This window comes from Squalius cephalus (assembly GCF_949319135.1).
Source record: "Squalius cephalus genome assembly, chromosome: 2".
Taxonomy (NCBI): domain Eukaryota; kingdom Metazoa; phylum Chordata; class Actinopteri; order Cypriniformes; family Leuciscidae; genus Squalius; species Squalius cephalus.
In genome coordinates this window covers 19,332,876-19,351,397 of record NC_137123.1, presented here as the reverse complement: position 1 = coordinate 19,351,397, position 18,522 = coordinate 19,332,876, and the positions used below count along the sequence as shown (strand labels likewise).

The 18,522-nt window shown below is 37.7% G+C and overlaps 1 protein-coding gene across 2 annotated transcripts; it reads left to right on the top strand.

Annotated features, from left to right (window-relative positions):
• Positions 1 to 511: 511 nt before the first annotated feature.
• On the top strand, positions 512 to 18,259 carry ugp2a (UDP-glucose pyrophosphorylase 2a). Of its 2 annotated transcripts, none has more exons than XM_079849258.1 (10): positions 512 to 595; positions 3,704 to 3,831; positions 8,243 to 8,350; positions 12,212 to 12,397; positions 14,031 to 14,164; positions 14,981 to 15,278; positions 15,873 to 16,070; positions 16,144 to 16,386; positions 17,824 to 17,928; positions 18,016 to 18,259. In XM_079849258.1, the coding sequence occupies exons 2-10, from the start codon at positions 3,733 to 3,735 to the stop codon at positions 18,121 to 18,123; spliced, it is 1,479 nt and encodes a 492-aa protein (XP_079705384.1). In that variant the 5' UTR covers positions 512 to 595; positions 3,704 to 3,732; the 3' UTR covers positions 18,124 to 18,259. The 2 variants fall into 2 exon arrangements, with proteins under 2 accessions (XP_079705384.1, XP_079705383.1); XM_079849257.1 differs by lacking the exon at positions 512 to 595 and adding an exon at positions 2,847 to 3,495.
• Positions 18,260 to 18,522: the final 263 nt, after the last annotated feature.

The window sequence follows — 18,522 nt, the reverse complement described above, 5'->3', positions numbered from 1 at the left end:
TCAAGATTATGACGTCATATTTGAGAGATGAAAATTGAAAATTAGGACATACAAAGTCATAAATATGAGATAAGAAATCAGCTATGACAGTTTAAATTATGATTAAGTAAAAGGAGATAATTTCGATTTTTTTTGTCAATTACTTTTTGTCATATAAAAGGTGCAATAATGGCATCAATTAAAAAAAATATATTTAAGAAATTTCGAGTTTTCAGTGTTTCGACTATGTCATCATAATTATAACTTTCAATTTCGACTTTCATAAATATGACTTACTTGGTCATAATTTCTAATTTTATGTCATAGTTGTGGTAAATTATGATTTAGCAAAGCCTGAATTTTTCCTTATAAAACTTTTATATAAAATAAAAGCACGGATAAAATAAAAGTGTATTGTGTGTTTGTTTACAACCATAACCAAGAGATGGCGCTGTTTCACATGCTTACTCTGTCGAACGCCATCAACAAATAGCTGTTATTTGATTGGTCGAGCCAGGTCGCCCCCTGCTCTGATTGGTCCGTGAACACACATCATTCCCACACAACGATTTCTTTTGACACTTCCGCCCTTGAAGCAGCGTGTTGTGCACTGGACGTAAGTATCCTCGCATGGCTTGTCAAAAAATGAGCAAAGCAAGCCTGTCTGCTGTCTAGATGTGCTTGAGTATTATAGTTCCCCAACCCCTCCAAACCACTATCTGTGTGGGCAGTGCTTGTGTTTGCTTGCAAGGGGCCATTGAGTTTGGAGTTCTTGTAGGGCAAAGTTCCTGACAGATTTAATCCTATCAACTGGAGAAGGAGGCTATTTGTGACTTTTGTTGTGTTTGGACAGACTGTATTAGCACTGTATTAGCAGAAAAAGATTACTCCCCCCTCATGCTATTGCTGTGTGCTGTATCAGTAAAACTCACAGTCAACTGTAATCGTTCAGTTGACATTTAAAGGGGGCTTTCAAACAGTTATTGCGTTCAAAAACAGCTAGAAGAATCACGAAGCGCTAAAACAACCTTAACGTGGTAAAATTACTAAAGTGGCATGCTTTTGGAAGTTTCCTATGGAATGCCAAAACCTCCAAAGTGAGAAATAAATATACAAATAAATGTAAGAAGAGCATAAATAAATAAATATACAAATAAATGTGTATTTATACTATTTCCGTATTTATGTATCATATTTTTTCCACATTTATTTTTTCATTTATACATTTATTCCCACATTTATTTATATATCTGTTTATGTCTACATTTATTTATTTACATTTATTTATTTATACATTTCTTTGTCCATATGGTAATGAGGGGGCGTGTTTTGCCTCAGACATAGCAATCGAGCTCAGAGTGGCAACGGTGAAGCTTTGAGGCCACTGTGACACTTTGTGGTGTGACCAAACAAATTGCAAAAGGTTTGCGGACATGCCTTTGCAAGTCACACAGGGAATGTATGACTTAAAGATGGGCAATATAGCCATAAGATAGTATAAAAGACAATATTCAGTAAACTTATTTAAAAAGCATACTATAATCAAGCAGAAGAGACCAGAATATGAACGCAACTAGCTCAATAGCATGTTAAACGTTTTCCTCACATATAAAACCATAGAAAATGCTTAACGTGGCTTAATGGACTAAGATGGTGATATTGAAGCACCAATTTAGTATACAGATTGTTAATAAAATGTAGGCTTACTGTGTACAGGAAAGCAGATGCATTAAGCCACATTAAGCGTTTTCTTTATAACGGTTTTCTATGGGAGGAAAATGCTTAACGTGTTTAAGCTCATTGCTTGCATATTCTAAGTTTTTCTGCTCATCTGTATGCTTTATTAATAAGGTGTGTGCTTAATTTAGTCATCCAATATCACTGTCTTAGTACATTAAGCCATTAATTGTTTTAGTAATCAAGGCCGAATCAATGTGAGTATCATATCGTGTTGTCTTAGATCAAATAAAGCCAACTGCAGTTTTATTGGTTGTGAATAAAGTAATATCTGATTTGTCATTGACAAGCAGCAGCGTTTTATCTTGTGCTGTAAGGGAATTTCTTGAAAATGAATTGTGAGTTTGCTATTGCACTTAACACTCTGAGCTTGATTGCTATGTCTGAGATAAACCACGCCCCCCTCATTACCATATGGACAAAGAAATGTATAAATAAATGTGGAAATAAATAAAGGTATACATAAATACATACAGTATAGAAAATAAATAAATGTATAAATAAATAAAAGAAAAATATAAGGAAATAAAAGCTATAAAAACATTCATTTTTTATAAAATATATTTGTATATTTATTTATGTATTTATTTATTTCGGGTTTTTTTGTACATTTCTTTGTTGCTATATACTGTACTGTGCAAAAGTCTCAGTACTGTGCAAAAATAATATATATATTTTTTTTAATATATAGGCTATTATTATTATTATCTGGGCAGCTTTGGCATTACTTAGTTTCCACTAAAAAGTAATAAAAAATAGAAAAGGTAATTCCAACTCTTTTTTGAAAACGGAAATTATAAAAAATCTACAATAGGCTAGTATCTCGATACTAAAACAACAGTTCCACTAAACAGTTTTGAGTGTGAACGCTATTCACTGAACAAGAATTCTCATTCACAACCAGGACAGAATGGAGGCGGAAGAATCACTGACAGGCACAAACACGATTAAAATGTCACAAATTCAATAAAGAAGAATGACTTTGTTTGGGTAAACTCCGTGTTTTTTTAACGAATCGGATTCACTTAATAACAATAATTTTACCAACAGAAAAGGGGAGTGAACGAACGTTTTACTGAACGAATTCAGAAGATTCCAGTCACTGGGATCGGATGAATCAAAATCCCTGCACAGTCAGATTTGAGAACGCGTTCTATTCGAACGTCCAGCGCTCAGTCAGAACGCATCAGTGTCTCAGGTGTCAACAGCGTCCAGTTCTTGCTGCACGTGACAAAGCGACGGTGAAGCGATTAATAATTCAACTGACACATTAAAAACTACCTGTAAGAGTTGTTCACTTATTTATTTTTCCCCGAGTCCGTGACGTGACGTGACGGGTGGGCACTGGGCAGTGCTGGAGTTTATTAAAAGAATCGTGCGCTATTCTCTCTCTCTCTCTCTTTGCGCATCTCCTTCAGCGGTTCGGTCATTGCAGCAGTGCGTTACAAAGCCCTGATCGGGTGTCCTGAGCATGACAGTCTGTGAATGTGTCTGAAATCTCATCTGATCAGGCTGTACAGAGGCTTCGCTTCGAGTTCGGATGCTGTACTTTGTTTATTTTGAACACTTTGTAGCTTTTCTTTTTTAGTGTCTGAGGTTCTCAAAGCATCTTGTTAATGCTACATTGAGGCTGTTGTAGTTTTATGCAGTGTAATAGAAGGAACCGTACAACAGTTGATGATTTGGACCTTTCTAGACTGGTGAAATCCATTCAGGATTGATACTGTGTTTTTTTTTTAATCTGGGAGTTCAAGTTCTTGAACATGTCTTTTGTTGCTGGTAAGTTTTTTCTTCATAGCCTGCTGTGGTGGTACAATGATGTTAGATGATAATAATGCTTCTCTGATATATGCATTATTTACATGATACTCATGGTACTTCAGAGAACCGAAAACCATGGTAGGACAAAATATTCCTAGGAATGATAATAATCATCAGTTTTTGATTTTGGAAGTAATGTTTTCTGTTCCTTGTGTTTGCATGTCAGATCTGTATAGAAGCAGCTCTAATGCAGGTATGGCGGAGTTTCAGGAGAAGCTGAGATTGCAGCATGAGAACTCCATGCACACAGAGCTGGAGAAGCTCCTGACCACCGCCAAGACACCGGAGGCGGAGGTGAGATCCTTGTCCCGCAAACTCGTTTGAGGTGACAAACACGTCCTAGTGGTTCTTCTGTCCTTATATGCATTTCTAATGCCCAACTCACACATGTACCCAGCTATATCATCACACATACGTTTACCTAGCAGAGAGGAAACATGCTATAGACTTATTGTTTTAAGGGTCAGTAACCAAACTTGTTTTCGCCACTGAAAAAACAACAACAAAAAAAACGGTGATTGCGACTTTTTATTTTCTTGCAATTGCGAGAATTATCTCAGAATTGCGTGATATAAACTTGCAATTGCGAGATATAAATTAATTCAGAATTGCGAGTTATAAAAATGCAATTGCGAGTTATAAATTCAGAATTGTGAGATATAAACTTGCAATTACGAGTTAAAAATTCACAAATGCATGATATAAACTTGCAATTGTGAGTTATAAATTCAGAATTGTGAGATATAAAAATGCAATTGTGAGTTATAAATTCAGAATTGTGAGATATAAAAATGCAATTGCGAGTTATAAATTCCGAATTGCGTGATATAAAAATGCAATTGCGAGTTAGATAGTCAGAATTGCGTAATATAAACTTGCAATTGCGAGTTATAAAGTCAGAACTGCAAGATATAAACTCACAATAACGGGTTATAAATTCGGGAATTGCGTGATATAAAATCGCAATTGCGAGTTTTAAATTTCAAATTGCATTATATAAACTCGGAATTGCGAGTTATACATTCAGAATTGCAAGATATAAAAATGCAACTGCGAGTTATAAATTCAGAATTGCGAGACATAAACTTGCAATTGCGACTCATATAGTCACAATTCTGAGAAAAAGTCACTCTTTTTTTCCACTCAGAATTGGACTTTATACTGTTGTAAACCCGGTTCTCTGAAACATCGAGTGGAGGGATCCACCTATGGGAAGGGCATCGGTACCTGACCTCTTGCACCAGCCAATGCCCAGCGCGCAGCCAATGCCCAATGCCAAGCCAAGGCCCCACCCCCTTACCGGAGAGCATATAATGCCTGCATGCGCTGCTGTTCTCCAGTAAGTATATTCCCTTCTCGTGCGCCAAGCGGGGCAAAGCTGGTGGATCTCTGTGCCCAATGTTTTAGAGAACCAGGGTTACGACAGTAACCTATTGTTCTCTTTCATCATCTCATGTTCGAGATCCACCTATGGGAGAGACATGGACAGCTCCCTGTTTACCCAATACACTCATAGTGAGGTTCTGTAAGCCAGTGAAGGACGGTCGCCCCAAGGAGGCGGTGTCTGACACGTCCCATAATCATGCACCTTGCATCCCTGACGCACACACATAACTGCTGTGCAGGACATGCTGTGCAGGACATGAAATATGTAAGAGGCACACACATGAAAATAAACCCTGCAACACATATATACACACACCCAGGCAGGAATGTAAATGCTTGCTTGGTGATATGAATGTGCGTAGCTTGACGGCCCATTCACCCTTTGTTCCTTTACTCCAATGTGTAATTGGAAAGAAAAAAAGGGTCACTCCCTTAGATTCATACGCCAAACCTATAGCTTCCATAAGCCAATGTGAGAGGTAATGCTTAGATATTGGACTCTCCCTGTGAGGGGGTGCCCATGAAATAAAGAGCTGGTCGCTCTTCCGGAAAGCACTGGTCCTTTAGCATTTAGCCTCTTATCCTCCGGGGAGGAAAAAGGCGGAGCGTAAAAACAAATCGTTCCAACACCTACGATGTGAACGCAGGGAAGCATTTAGGCATAAAAGGCCGGATTGGGCTTAATGAAAACCTAAGAGAGAATTTAGTGCACGAGGAATGCACCGAGAGTGCATGTAGCTCACTGACACGTTTAGCTGATGCCAAGAGCAAAGCCGCCTTGAAGGACAGCAGCTTTCAGAAAAAAACTGATAAAAGCACACATTGGGCAACACGGGGAACAGTCAAGCCTGTGCACACTTGAGCTGACCTCACTGACAGATAGCCTGAACGAGGGAATACGAAGCTAAGCCGGTGGCTTGCTGCGGGATTTAATAGCCCTGCCTGCATTATAGAAATGGCGTTCGGTAGCGGGGGGTTAGGTGGAAGCACCGAGGGCGTCTGGCACGGCGCAGGCTTTCTAAGAAGGCAAAGTTTGGCCTTGTCCTCCTTATTCTTGACATTGCAACGCTGTTGACATTGCAACGCCGACGGCATTAAAGCGACAGCAGGACCAAAGAAAGCGTGGCCAGACTCAACCGGCACTCCAGCGATGCGCCACTTTTCACTATCAGGGAGATTAAGCCACAGTTACGTTCTCTTGACGGGCATTAACTAGAACGAGGCCATTAATAGTGACGATCTCCTTCCAGAGAGTGCACGTCCCTTTCTCCCGTTGTTCTCCCATGTCGACCAGGAGCTCGGTCTGGTAAGTGGAAAGCAGGGAGGAGAAGTTGCGTGCTCTTACAGCCAAGGCCGAGGCTTTATAAGAGGCCTGGTCACCCATGCAGAGAGTTGTCATATCCTTAACGTCCAGACCCGGGTCACCTCGAAAGGGTCTCCCCAGCAATGTTTAATGTGTTTAGCACACAGGGAGGACAGGGGAAAACTACTTTGTAGGGCCGGGAGAGGGTCCCAGGAGTTTCCCATTATAGACGTCCCGCTCTTGGTCAGAGGTACTTTGAGGGGCCGGCCATTTGATTTTGAGGCGAGCGGCCGCTCGCTCACAAACCTCAAAGAGGACCGATCGGGGTAAAGCCGCGGGAGTTTCTTGGCTACAGTACTCGGGGAAGTCAGTTACCTCTTCAGTGTGTTTAAGGCCCATACACACCACACAGTAAGGATGGGAATCCCTAGCGGCGATGAGGGCGCCGCACGCGGCTGGTTGTCCCCGGGGGTAGCCGCTGTGGTTTTAGAGAGAGCCATTGAAGAAATAAACGACTAATCCGACAGATAGGCAGCCTAGAACAGGGGGAAATAGCGAAGGGAGCAAGAAGGGTAGCGAGCGTCAGCGGCTTGCAGTAATTACTTCAGCTAACCAGGCTGATGGGACAAACACGTCCTGCGGAGGCTGATCCAAAGATGTGTTCTGCAGACAATAGTGAAGTCCGTAAAACCACGAGCTGAGTGTAAAAATATTCCAGAGATCGCGAGAAGCGAATGACACCTGGAGAACAGCAGCGCATGCAGGCCTTATATGCCCTCAGGTAAAGGGGTGGGGGTTTACCGGGCATTGGCTGAGCGCTTCTGTCCGTCTAGACAGACTTGGTGCAATCGGATGCTTCTGCTGAGGTCAGGTACGGATGGCCTTCCCATAGGTGGATCCCGAACACCAGATGATGAAAGACAACCTATTTTTTACCTTGAAATGGTTTGAAAATAATGATTATGATGTGTAATCACACATTTATTAAGGTGTAAGGTAAATATTTTATTACTGTTTGCTTGATGGTTACACCAATTTACTTTCTTTTAGAGCCATTAAATTAAACACATTTTGAAAATAGTATGTATGTTTTTCAAAAATGCATGTAACTAACATAAATTTAAAAAAAGTTTATCTTTCTAAGAATTTGGTACATGCATTTTAAACATTTTTTTCAAATTATATACATTTTTTATCAGAAGACATTCATTGACATTAATATGACAAAAAAAAAAAACTAAACTCATTTGGAAGTGATTCATTCGAAGTCTTGTGCTGCACATATTGGAAATCTATTTTATGCAGCCTAGTTTTGAAATGTTTATTCACAATGAAACTGCTGTTAATAATGTGATCAGTTATGGCACACACAGCATGCAGACTTATTCATGAGTTTTTTATGAAACTGTGACCTAATGAAGGCAGTGAACCTTAATTACTGTCTGTCATCCCATGATGAAGGTTTAGTCTAAAGGTTAAAGTATTAATTATGCTTTTATGCTGCACAGTGTTGTACAGAGTAATTAAGAATATGATTAATCACACATCCGTAACTCTATAAGGTATTGATTCAGTGTTATAAAGCATTCAGGTTCAATATTCTAAAGCATTTCATTAATTTAATAAACCATTAAATGTATATTCCAGGTTTAATGCAAGTTCATCTCTATGGAGTAGTGTTCAGTTTGTAAAAACAAAGGAAAGATTTGTATACTCTGTACAGTAATGCACTTGCAATGGCAGTCTATGGGACAAGAGTAGTTTCTAGATGTAGTTTCTATTCATTGGTCTGGTCGACATAGTTTAGGCTGACAGCTTCCCAATACCCTCACAATTGTTAGCCTGTCTAGTGCGACTCCAGTGACTCTTTTTCACCATTGGCCCTGAAACAATACAAATGATTGCATATTGAACCTCAGGATATAGAGCTTAACATTCTACCAAACTTAAAATGTACTGAAATTGTAAAAAAAAATAAAAAAAGGAACTGTAATCTGCTTATTTGTGCTCTTGCAGATCTCCAGGAAGGACTTTGAGGGCTTCAAGAAGCTCTTTCACCGTTTCCTTCAGGAGAAGGGGCCGTCTGTTGACTGGGCCAAGATCCAGAGACCACCCGAAGACTCGGTGAGACAGATGAGTGCTTGGATGAGGAATTCAAAATGAGATATTAAGATATACAGTAGTGGCCAAAAGGGATGTCTGGAGGGGTATTTGTTTTTAATGACTCTAAAATCAAAATATGAGGAAAGAATGTCATATTTAAAAAAAAAAAATTTAAGTATAAAGGAAGAACAAAACCCAAAGCTTGGTTAAGGTATTTATATGACAAAATTATTTGGCAAAAAAACAGCTACAGCTACAGGTTTTATTTTACTATGCAAAAAGAAAAAAACTCACAAAAAAAATTAAAAGCATACATTTACTACAACATTATCAGTTATTAGTAATGTATTGGTTCTCTTTTGATTTTGCATGTGTTCATAATTTCTTTGTATGACAGCCTGGCCAAAATATTATGTCTGCACAATTCTGCATGTTTCATTGCGTTATCGCAAATAAAACAATTGACTCCAAGCACAACTACACAATATGATTACAAAATCTTTAACACATTTTTAATAATATTTGAATAAAGAGTTAAGATGTCAAATTTCCTAGGCCACTACTGTATATATATATAAAATAATTTATATTAAAATATATATTCTTTCAGCAATGCTACATATATTATAAGTTTTTTTAGTTTTATATTTTTAGTTTTCATGTTAATTTTCGTTTAATTTTTAGCAATTTCATTGTGCTTTTGTCATTTTATTCGTTTTTTCATATTGCTATTTATTTTTATTTCAGTTTTATCTTTAGTTAGTATTAGATTTTATTTATTTTGTTTCCAGTTCATTTTAGTTCTTCAACTTAAACTTATTTTAGTTTATTGCCAATTCGACATTTCTGATTTTTGTTTAAAGTTTTCAAACTAATATTTATTTTTTATTTTATTTCAGCTTTATTTCAATTAACAGAAATGTTAGTTTTAACTAACGATAATAACTCTTTAAAAAAAAAAAAAAATCTTTTTTCATTTTTTACTTCAAAACCAGCATAAAATTATTCCCAATATTTGTTTCATTTATTCTTTTCTTTTTTTTAAATTAGTGTTATTTAGTATTAAAGATATGTCCACTGTACATTTTAGATGGAGATTACATATAACGTAATCCAACTTGAACAGTTGTTCTAAATAGATGTCCTTTTTATAATACAAAATTATAAAATATTACATATTTTTTACATATACATGTGCTTGTATGTGTTACATGGACCCCTGAACAGCGAGAAAGGGAGAGTAGCAGCAGCATAACTTGCTTGTGTATGGGTGCTTTATCAAGCCCATGACATTTCCCTGTTGGTTCCCTCCCCAAATAACCCACGGCCCCTCTACAAACACTGAAGGTTAAACTATGAATAGCACAGCACTTCCAGCATCCCACAACTCTGGCTGACATTTCTTTTACACAGCCGTTGTGAAACTCATGTTACAGCACGTAGTAAAGTTCAGGCTGATCTGAAATCAGCTCCATTAGATCGACACTCATCAGACCCATTACGAAATAAACTTCACGGCTGCTACTAGATCAGCATTGAGGCTGTGGTGGATTTTTTATTTAATCATAATTAACATTTATTTTTCTTGCAGGAACAACATTCATATGCTTGTGAATCTTAAATGTTTCCAAAACCTTAGGTTGAAAACTCGTGACTTTGAGTGTGTGAGTGTAAAAATAATAAATAGGGGATATGAAACTAGACCGATGTCTAGGTTTGAAAACTTAACAATGAAGTACATGAACAATGAAGTTGCTTCTACCTAGTAACAGAAGGGTTTGCCTATGAAGAACCAATTAAATTGTAGGGAAATTATGTAATATTTCATGTCATTTTCGCCATGCTCCTATTCTATAAAAATTCTCTTTGAAATTTGTCTGAGATTAAAGCATATTCGAAGGCATCGTCTGAAGTCTGTCGGTTATTATTGCTGCGCAGTTAGTTAGGGGAACAAGTTAGGGTTAGGAAACTCAAAGCCAGTTGTCGACTGTAGACGCAGAGCTAGAGTATAAAGATTATTAAGTGTCGACTGGAGACGCCCAGGTAATTAGGTTCAAGGTACGTAAGAAAAATCTACCACAAGGCGTAAAGCATAATTCTCAATGGTTGTAGTTCAGTCCTCACGCGCTCATTGGCCGGATGCTTGATCGGTCAGCTGTGTATATGTGCGTGTCATTTTCTCAACCAACGTCTCAAATGTTTTAGTTTTGTTGGCAGACGTTCAGTCAGGAGAAGAGGCGGTTTGAAACCTTATATTTGGCCTGTGCTTTTAACAGTAACCTTGAGTATACTTCTTATAAACGGGTTATATATAGAGAAATTGATCTGATAAATGCAGAGTACTGTATAGAACAGGAACTCTTTTATAAGCTTCTCTCCAGTCCAAAAAGAGCATCTATTGACATTTCAAGGAATATTCCTGGTTCAGTACAAGTTAAGCTTGATCACCAGAATGTGTGGCATAAATGTTGACTACCACAAAAAAGAAAACAAGTGACAGTGAAAGTGAATTGTGCCGATTTGTGGAGAATTTGAATGCAGAAATGTGAAGCTTATAAGTACTTAAATTATTTCTTCCTAAGCTGTAAAGTGTTTACATCATCATTATAGGGTCTATACTATGTTTAGTACACTAAAATCATATTAACAAGCAGTATACAGTTAGTATTTTAAAGTCATTATGAAATCATAATGGACTGTTCTTGTTTTTTTATGGAATATTGCAGTTTATTTTAAATGATTTATCCGTACACATCATTTTTTTTATAAATTCATGTGCCTCGTAATCTTTAATCAAAAAAACTTCCTCTCCCTCTTGCAGCTCATTTCATCTCTTCTCTGATGATGCGTTTACTGGCGTGAGGGCGGAGCAACCTGTCACTCACATGAGATCCACCAATAGCAAACCACAAACTTCCAATACATTTCTTCTTGTTCTTAAAGCCGTTTCGCTTGGATAAATGTCACAATAGAGAAGAAAAGACTATCGTAGCTTCTGCGTCATGCCGACTTAATGTTTACGAATTGGCATCACTCTCTTCCATTATAAGTGTAAACAAGATTTTTGCTTTGGAAAAAAAGAAAAGTTAATTTTGTGGTAATCAACATTATGCCACAAATGCTGTCAGTTAATCTTAACTTGTTTATATTGTAATATTTCTTTAACGTAGAGATCTAAATCAATTTGTTTTTGATGCAAACCGGTAGAGTAGAGACTAGACTTGTGGACCACAAGCAATAAAACGGCAACTTGCAGTTTCTGAGTCATTGGACTTTGACATTTTTGCCTTGACAGCAGTGAACTTAATTCAACAGTTGTCACTGTGTTGAAACTGCTGTTGGAAGACTTGCTTTACGCAATTCTAATTCATGCTTTGTTCATCTGAGGTGGATGTGTGTGCAGATCTAGATCTGTTGCAGGCTGGAAGCTCGTATCAAAAGCTTTACACCCAAATTCTGAGAGATCTGATCAAATCAGCTCATATTTCATATAGAATAATACTGTATGTAAGTCTCTCACGGTGCGCTGCTCTTCATGTCATGATCTCGGGGTTAATGACTTCTGATTTTTGGAGTTTAGCTTAAAGGGCCAGCTCTGTTTGACTGGAGTAAATAAACCCTGGACTGAAAAGTGAAATAAACATCTATCAAAGGTCTTTCTCGCATAATTTTACACATCTTTGAAGTGAGAAGTGCAAAGAGGCAGAATTCAGATAATTAACTGTCTTCAGTCCACTCCATACAAGCTTTCTGTATCCTGAAAAAAATATTAATAAAACTGTGTTTCCTAGATACTGATAAATATAAAGCTCAATGGACAAATGATATGGTTTACGCATATGGTTGTCTTTCTCTCCCTCATTGTTTCTCTCGCTTCAACAGATCCAGCCCTATGAGAAGATCAAGTTGAAGGGTCTTCCTGCCGATGTGGCCTCCAGCCTTAATAAGCTGGCTGTGGTGAAGCTCAATGGAGGTTTGGGGACCAGCATGGGCTGCAAAGGACCCAAAAGTCTCATCAGCGTCCGGAATGAGAACACTTTCCTGGATCTGACTGTACAGCAGATTGAGGTATTACATCACACATGCTTCCTGCCGTTATTAATAACAAGAGCATTACTGATTTACAGCAAAATCTGGTGATGAGATTGTCACGTTAAACACTTAACTCAAAAGTTTGGGGTTGGTAGGATTTTTTTTTATTTTTTTTTGAAAGAAAATATATTAAAACAGTAATATTTGGAAATGTTATTATAATTTAAAATAGCTCATTTCTATTTGAATATATTGCAAAATGTAATTGCTGTGATCAGAGGTGAATTTTTAGCATCATTACTCCAGTCTTCAGTGTCACATGATCCTTCAGAAATCATGCTAATATTGTGATTTGATGCTCAAGAAACATTTCTTATCATTATCAGTGTTGAAAACATTTTTTTGTGGATTCTTTGATGAATAGAATATTCAAAAGAACATCATTTATTTTAAATTGAAACCTTTTGTAACAGTCTTCACTGTCACTTTTGATCAATTTAATGCATCCTTGCGGAATAAAAGTATTAATTTATTTAAAGAGCTATTATGCGTTTTTACATTTTAAGCTTTCTTTAGTGTGTAATGTTGCTGTTTGAGCATGAAAAAGGTCTGAAAAGTTACAAAGCACAAAGTCACTAGAGCTGGAGTTATTCTCTATATCGGTGTCACTGTTTCTGAACTCCCTGAAACGCCTCCATTGAAGTCTTGAGTTTTCTTGCGGGAACAAACACGACAGATAATTTCCAATTCCCGCCTGGGGCATATCTAAAAATAACACGCACACACACACACACACACACACACACACACACACACACACACACACACACACACACACACACACACACACAAAAACGTCGAGACCTGATTAAGTTGCGATAGTAGTGTGTTGAAACTCACAGTTATGGTAAGGGGTGTGACATTTCACAAACATGCTCGAAGTGGTTGACCAATCACAACACACTCGTCCAGCCGACCAATCAGAGCACATTGTTCTTTTCCGAAGGAGGGGCTTCATAGAGACAGGAACTAAACAGAGCGTTACTGACAGACTGAGAAGAGAGGTGCTGCAACAATGTCAAAATATGTGAAAAATATGTTTGTTTTTTTACTAGTGGACTAAAGGGCATAATAGGTCCTCTTTCAAAATAAATCTTACTGACCCCAAACTTTTTTGCACTTCAAACTTCAGAACAGTGGATGATGTGTCATCTAGTGGGTTTAGACATTTCTTTGGATTATTTGCAATCTATTTAAGATGATGTAAGACCCTGTTTGCAGTTTCAGACCATGGTAAAAGGTTTCCCTCTGTGGCAATGACCAATTTCCCCAGAGTTGCATAATAACAGTTTTTTTTCCACATGAAAAAAATAAAAGAAATTCACAGTAATGTCTTGAGAAATACTATTTTGTTATGTAATAAAAAAATACCTAGGATATACTTGCATTGAAATGGCAACCAGTGCTTGGCTTTTTCTTTTTTTAAGATTTTTGCTCCCGGTTTTGAGAAGAACGTATTTTAACATCTAGAATAATTTAATTGAGTGACTTAATTATGCTCTAATGTAATGGTCATACAGTAATATACATAAATGAACAGCGAAAATAAAGCGAATGGAGAATTTTGGTGCATGGAATTAAATATCTTAGCTGAATCTCTCTCTTTCAGCATCTAAATAAGTCGTATAATGCAGACGTGCCCCTGGTGCTGATGAATTCCTTCAACACAGATGAGGACACTAAGAAGATCTTGCAGAAGTACACACATCACCGCGTCAAGATACACACCTTCAACCAGAGCAGGTACACACGTCCTTATCCAGGCCAGTGAGAAATATCAACTTACTGTATTTTCTGGAATCAAAGGCGCAGTTTTTTATCATCAGAAATATGCAGACACTTATATTCCAGAGTGATTTAAATAATACAATTAACGTCAAGCACACGAAACATTTGTTTTTGAGCTGAATGAGTGAACAAGTGTATTTGTATAACGCATTTAACAAACACGGGTAGTTTCAGTTTTGCTTTAAATAATTGAGTTTAGGCTTCTGTTCTGAATTTGAGGGAAACTAAAACATGTTTATGGTGTTTGTTTGTGAACGCTTCGTTTTATTTACCAGTATTTTACATTAATGTAATAATAAAATGTCCCTTATACACGGTACGACTTATTCATGTTTATTTTTTTCTCCGGCGAGACTCCTTTTCCAGAAAATACGGTACTCATATTTTGTCAAATTCAGTATTCTAGAACAGTGTTAATGAAACGAATGTCTTAAAAAATCATTTGTTCCAGTGTTTTTGTAAATATAACGTTTGATATTTGAAATACAAAGCACTCAATGGCCACATTAAAGAACACTGTGGTATTTTCTATGTTAATTTTGCCCAAAAATATTGAATATATTGTAAATATGCATATATCAGCCAGCTTTAGTAAACGTTGGTTCTCACAATAAAACATCAATAACTGAGGTAATATTATTTCAAGATTGATTCACCCATCAGTTCTCACAATAAAACATTAGTAATTGAGGTATTTCAAAATTGCTTGACCCAATTGCTTGGTCACAGCTTTGTGGGTTGTCAACTTGTCTGTTTTGCGCTCCTGCACAGGTATCCCAGGATCAATAAGGAGTCTTTGTTACCAGTGGCCACTAACATAGGCCTGACGGGTGAGAATGAAGAAGCCTGGTACCCGCCCGGGCACGGGGACATCTACGCCAGCTTTTACAACTCCGGCCTGCTGGACAAGCTCATCGCTGAAGGGAAAGAGTACATTTTTGTGTCCAACATTGATAACCTGGGCGCCACGGTGGACCTGCACATCTTGAACCACCTGGTGAGCCAGGCTAGCGGCAAACGCTGCGAATTCGTCATGGAGGTCACCGATAAGACACGAGCTGATGTGAAGGTGAGGGCTGTCACCGACGTATTCCTCATTTCGTTCGTGGAACACAGAAACAGAGCATCATTAATTGCAGCAGCATTCGTCATATTTTCGGGTTTCGAATGACAGGGTGAATAAATGACAGAATTTTCATTTTCAGACAATTTTCATGTCTACAACACATTGTAGAGCTGCATTTTTAGTAGAAGTTGTAATTCTAATCAAAAGTGACACTGACTTTTTGGCTTTTTTCATGTTTAGTACTGTAAAGCTGCTTGCTTTTAAACAATCTATTGAATAGTGCTATATAAATAAACGTGACGTGACGTGCGGAGCTTGTGCAAATCCACATCGCTATGACCAGATGCTTTCTTAACTGCTGTTTTTTGGGTGTGTAATCTTGCTATTGTGAGGAAAGCACACAGCACATATTTACATATCCACCTAAACGGCTCTTTCAGCAGCGTGGACGGCTTTGGGTTGTTCGCTAACAGCATATAATCCTGCAAAAGTATTTCAAACTAACCCCTAACCGAAGAATGAAAAAGACCTGAGTGAGTATATCGGGGCCTTGAAGCTCATTGGCCAATGCAGATCAGTCGGTGTTGTTTGTTTCAGGGTGGGACGCTGACGCAGTATGATGGTAAACTCAGACTGCTGGAGATCGCTCAGGTGCCCAAAGCTCACGTAGACGAGTTTAAATCCGTCACCAAGTTCAAGATCTTCAACACCAACAACTTGTGGATCAGCCTGCCGGCCATTAAAAGGCTTCACGAAAAGAACGCAATGGACATGGAGATCATTGTTAACCCTAAGGTGAACACCATACCCTCCACATTAACGCATATCAACATTTGTGTATGAAATAGCATTCCTCTTCTGTCTCCAGACTTTAGATGGCGGTCTGAACGTCATTCAGTTGGAGACGGCTGTGGGCTCTGCCATGAAGAGCTTCGACAACGCGCTTGGCATCAACGTGCCCCGCAGCCGCTTTCTGCCCGTCAAGACCACCTCTGACCTCCTGCTGGTCATGTCCAACCTGTACAGCATGGACGCGGGGTCTCTGACCATGAGCCCCAAGAGAGAGTTCCCCTCAACACCTCACGTCAAACTGGGCAGCTCCTTCACCAAGGTGAGCTCTGAGCCAGACTTACACACTGCAAAGCCACTTAGACAGGAAGAGAGCGCTTCACTTTAAGGGAAAGCAGCCAGTCACTCCATATCATAATAATAGACTGTAATAGGCAATTTATATTATTGTAATTTAAATTATATATTTAAAACATTAAAGAAATTTGTGTAAAAATTAGGGCTGTCGATTTAACGTGTTCCTTAATTAGTTATGGGTCATTAAAATTATTAACGCACCCGCCCCGTATCAAACCTACATAAAGTTAGTTCATCTATACTTTTCATAAAATTGATTGTTGACGAACATGAAGCAGGGCATCACTGTGTGATAACTGATAAGACCCTATTGAATGCAGCCCCTAAAATTCAAGATATCAGCTCAAAAATGTAAATGTAAAAATGCCCCTGTATGAGTTTTTGTCTCATATTTATATCATGATATAGTTAAGCAATATCGCGCGAGTAATTTCACACGAGTGATGTTTTTGTCCCGAATAGTGCAAATGTGAAATTGATTTTATACAACAGGTAAATAAATAAGAAGTTAATATTGTGTTATGTTTTAGACACAATCTTGTCTGTTTTTGCTCAATTATGCCAACGAAAATATTACCTATAAAGCCGGAGCAGAACTGTTGTGAGTCTCCGAGCAACACACAGCGGTGCTTCCTTTCTGAATGAATCCGCGTTTTGAGCGAATCAATCGGGTGAACCAGTGATTCAATGAGTCATTTACTTCATTCCTGAATGAATCAGCCGTTTGAACGAATCGAATGAATGAATGATTCAATGATTTAGTCATTTAGACATTTACCGCCACCAACTGGTAGTTTTAGTTTCTTATTTAGAGTATCACTTCATTAAAAAATATTAAATTTTTCCATTATTAATAAAAAAAAAACATTAAAGGTATGGTTCACGCAAAAATGACAATTCTGTCACTTACTCACCCTCATGGCCCTTGTAGCCTAAAAGTTTATGTGTAATAAATTCTATGTTGAATCAAATGAAATAATTTTGTTTCTAAAGCTACTTTTTATGTTTGATGCTTTTCTCATTTAACACAATGAACTTAAATGAACTTTTGGGGATAATTTCTCAGCCAAATATGGTGCGATTAATTAGATTTAACTAATCGCCACATCATGTAATTAGTTAGATTTTAAAAAATGTAATCGCTTGACAGCCCTAGTAAAAATAAAAAATGTTGATAAAGTTATTAAAATGAGCTGTTCAGTATTTAAATACTTTTAAAATATTTTAGATTTAAAATGTTTATATAGTATAAGCTATTCTCACAGACATAATTCAGTTATTCAAGGCCTGAACCATTGAATTACTTGTTCAGTAATAAGTACCTTTTAAATATTTTTATTTTAAGCCTACTTTGTAAGAGCATAGATTTGCACATCAGCACAAAATAAATTGAACTTTCTAGGTTCGAGACTTCCTGAAAAGGTTTGAGAGCATCCCAGACATGCTGGAACTGGATCACCTCACTGTATCAGGGGACGTTACCTTCGGAAAACAAGTCACGGTCAAGGTACGGACTGATACGCATGTGGGCATTTGAGAGTGTTCACAAACATTGTGTGTACATATGTATCGTAACTTGCTGTTTGTGTAACAGGGAACTGTTATCATTATTGCCAATCACGGAGACAGGATTGACATCCCGGCTGGAGCGATGCTAGAGAACAAGATCGTTTCAGGAAACCTGCGCATCCTGGACCACTGAGGCCTTTACAACCAAACTACAACCACATTTCACCTGGACATTTCTATGTGTGTGTGTGTGGAAATGTGTGTCAGATTTGAGTGTGACTATCGAAAGCCGTCTATCTGATTACTATTAAAATCCCTTAAGAAAACAATCATGCTTTTCACAGTGAATTTCAAAAAGGGCTGTATATTCACAGGTTTTATTCATCTAAATTTAAGACTTTTTAAGACCAAGTAAAGAAAATTGAAGGAATTACTTCTTGTAGAAAATGTAAATGTCTGGGGAGAAACACGAGTTGCATTAGCAACACTTCAGAGTTTGAAAACACACAGATATCCATAACCTTTTACTTGATCTTCTGATCAGACTGCAAAAAAGTGGTGTTCTTTCTCAGTATTTTTGTCTTGTTTTCCA

Coding starts and splice junctions, on each gene's coding strand:
- ugp2a (XM_079849257.1), top strand. Junction 3,832..8,242: donor CCAAGACACCGGAGGCGGAG/GTGAGATCCTTG, acceptor GTGCTCTTGCAG/ATCTCCAGGAAGGACTTTGA. Junction 8,351..12,211: donor AGAGACCACCCGAAGACTCG/GTGAGACAGATG, acceptor TCGCTTCAACAG/ATCCAGCCCTATGAGAAGAT.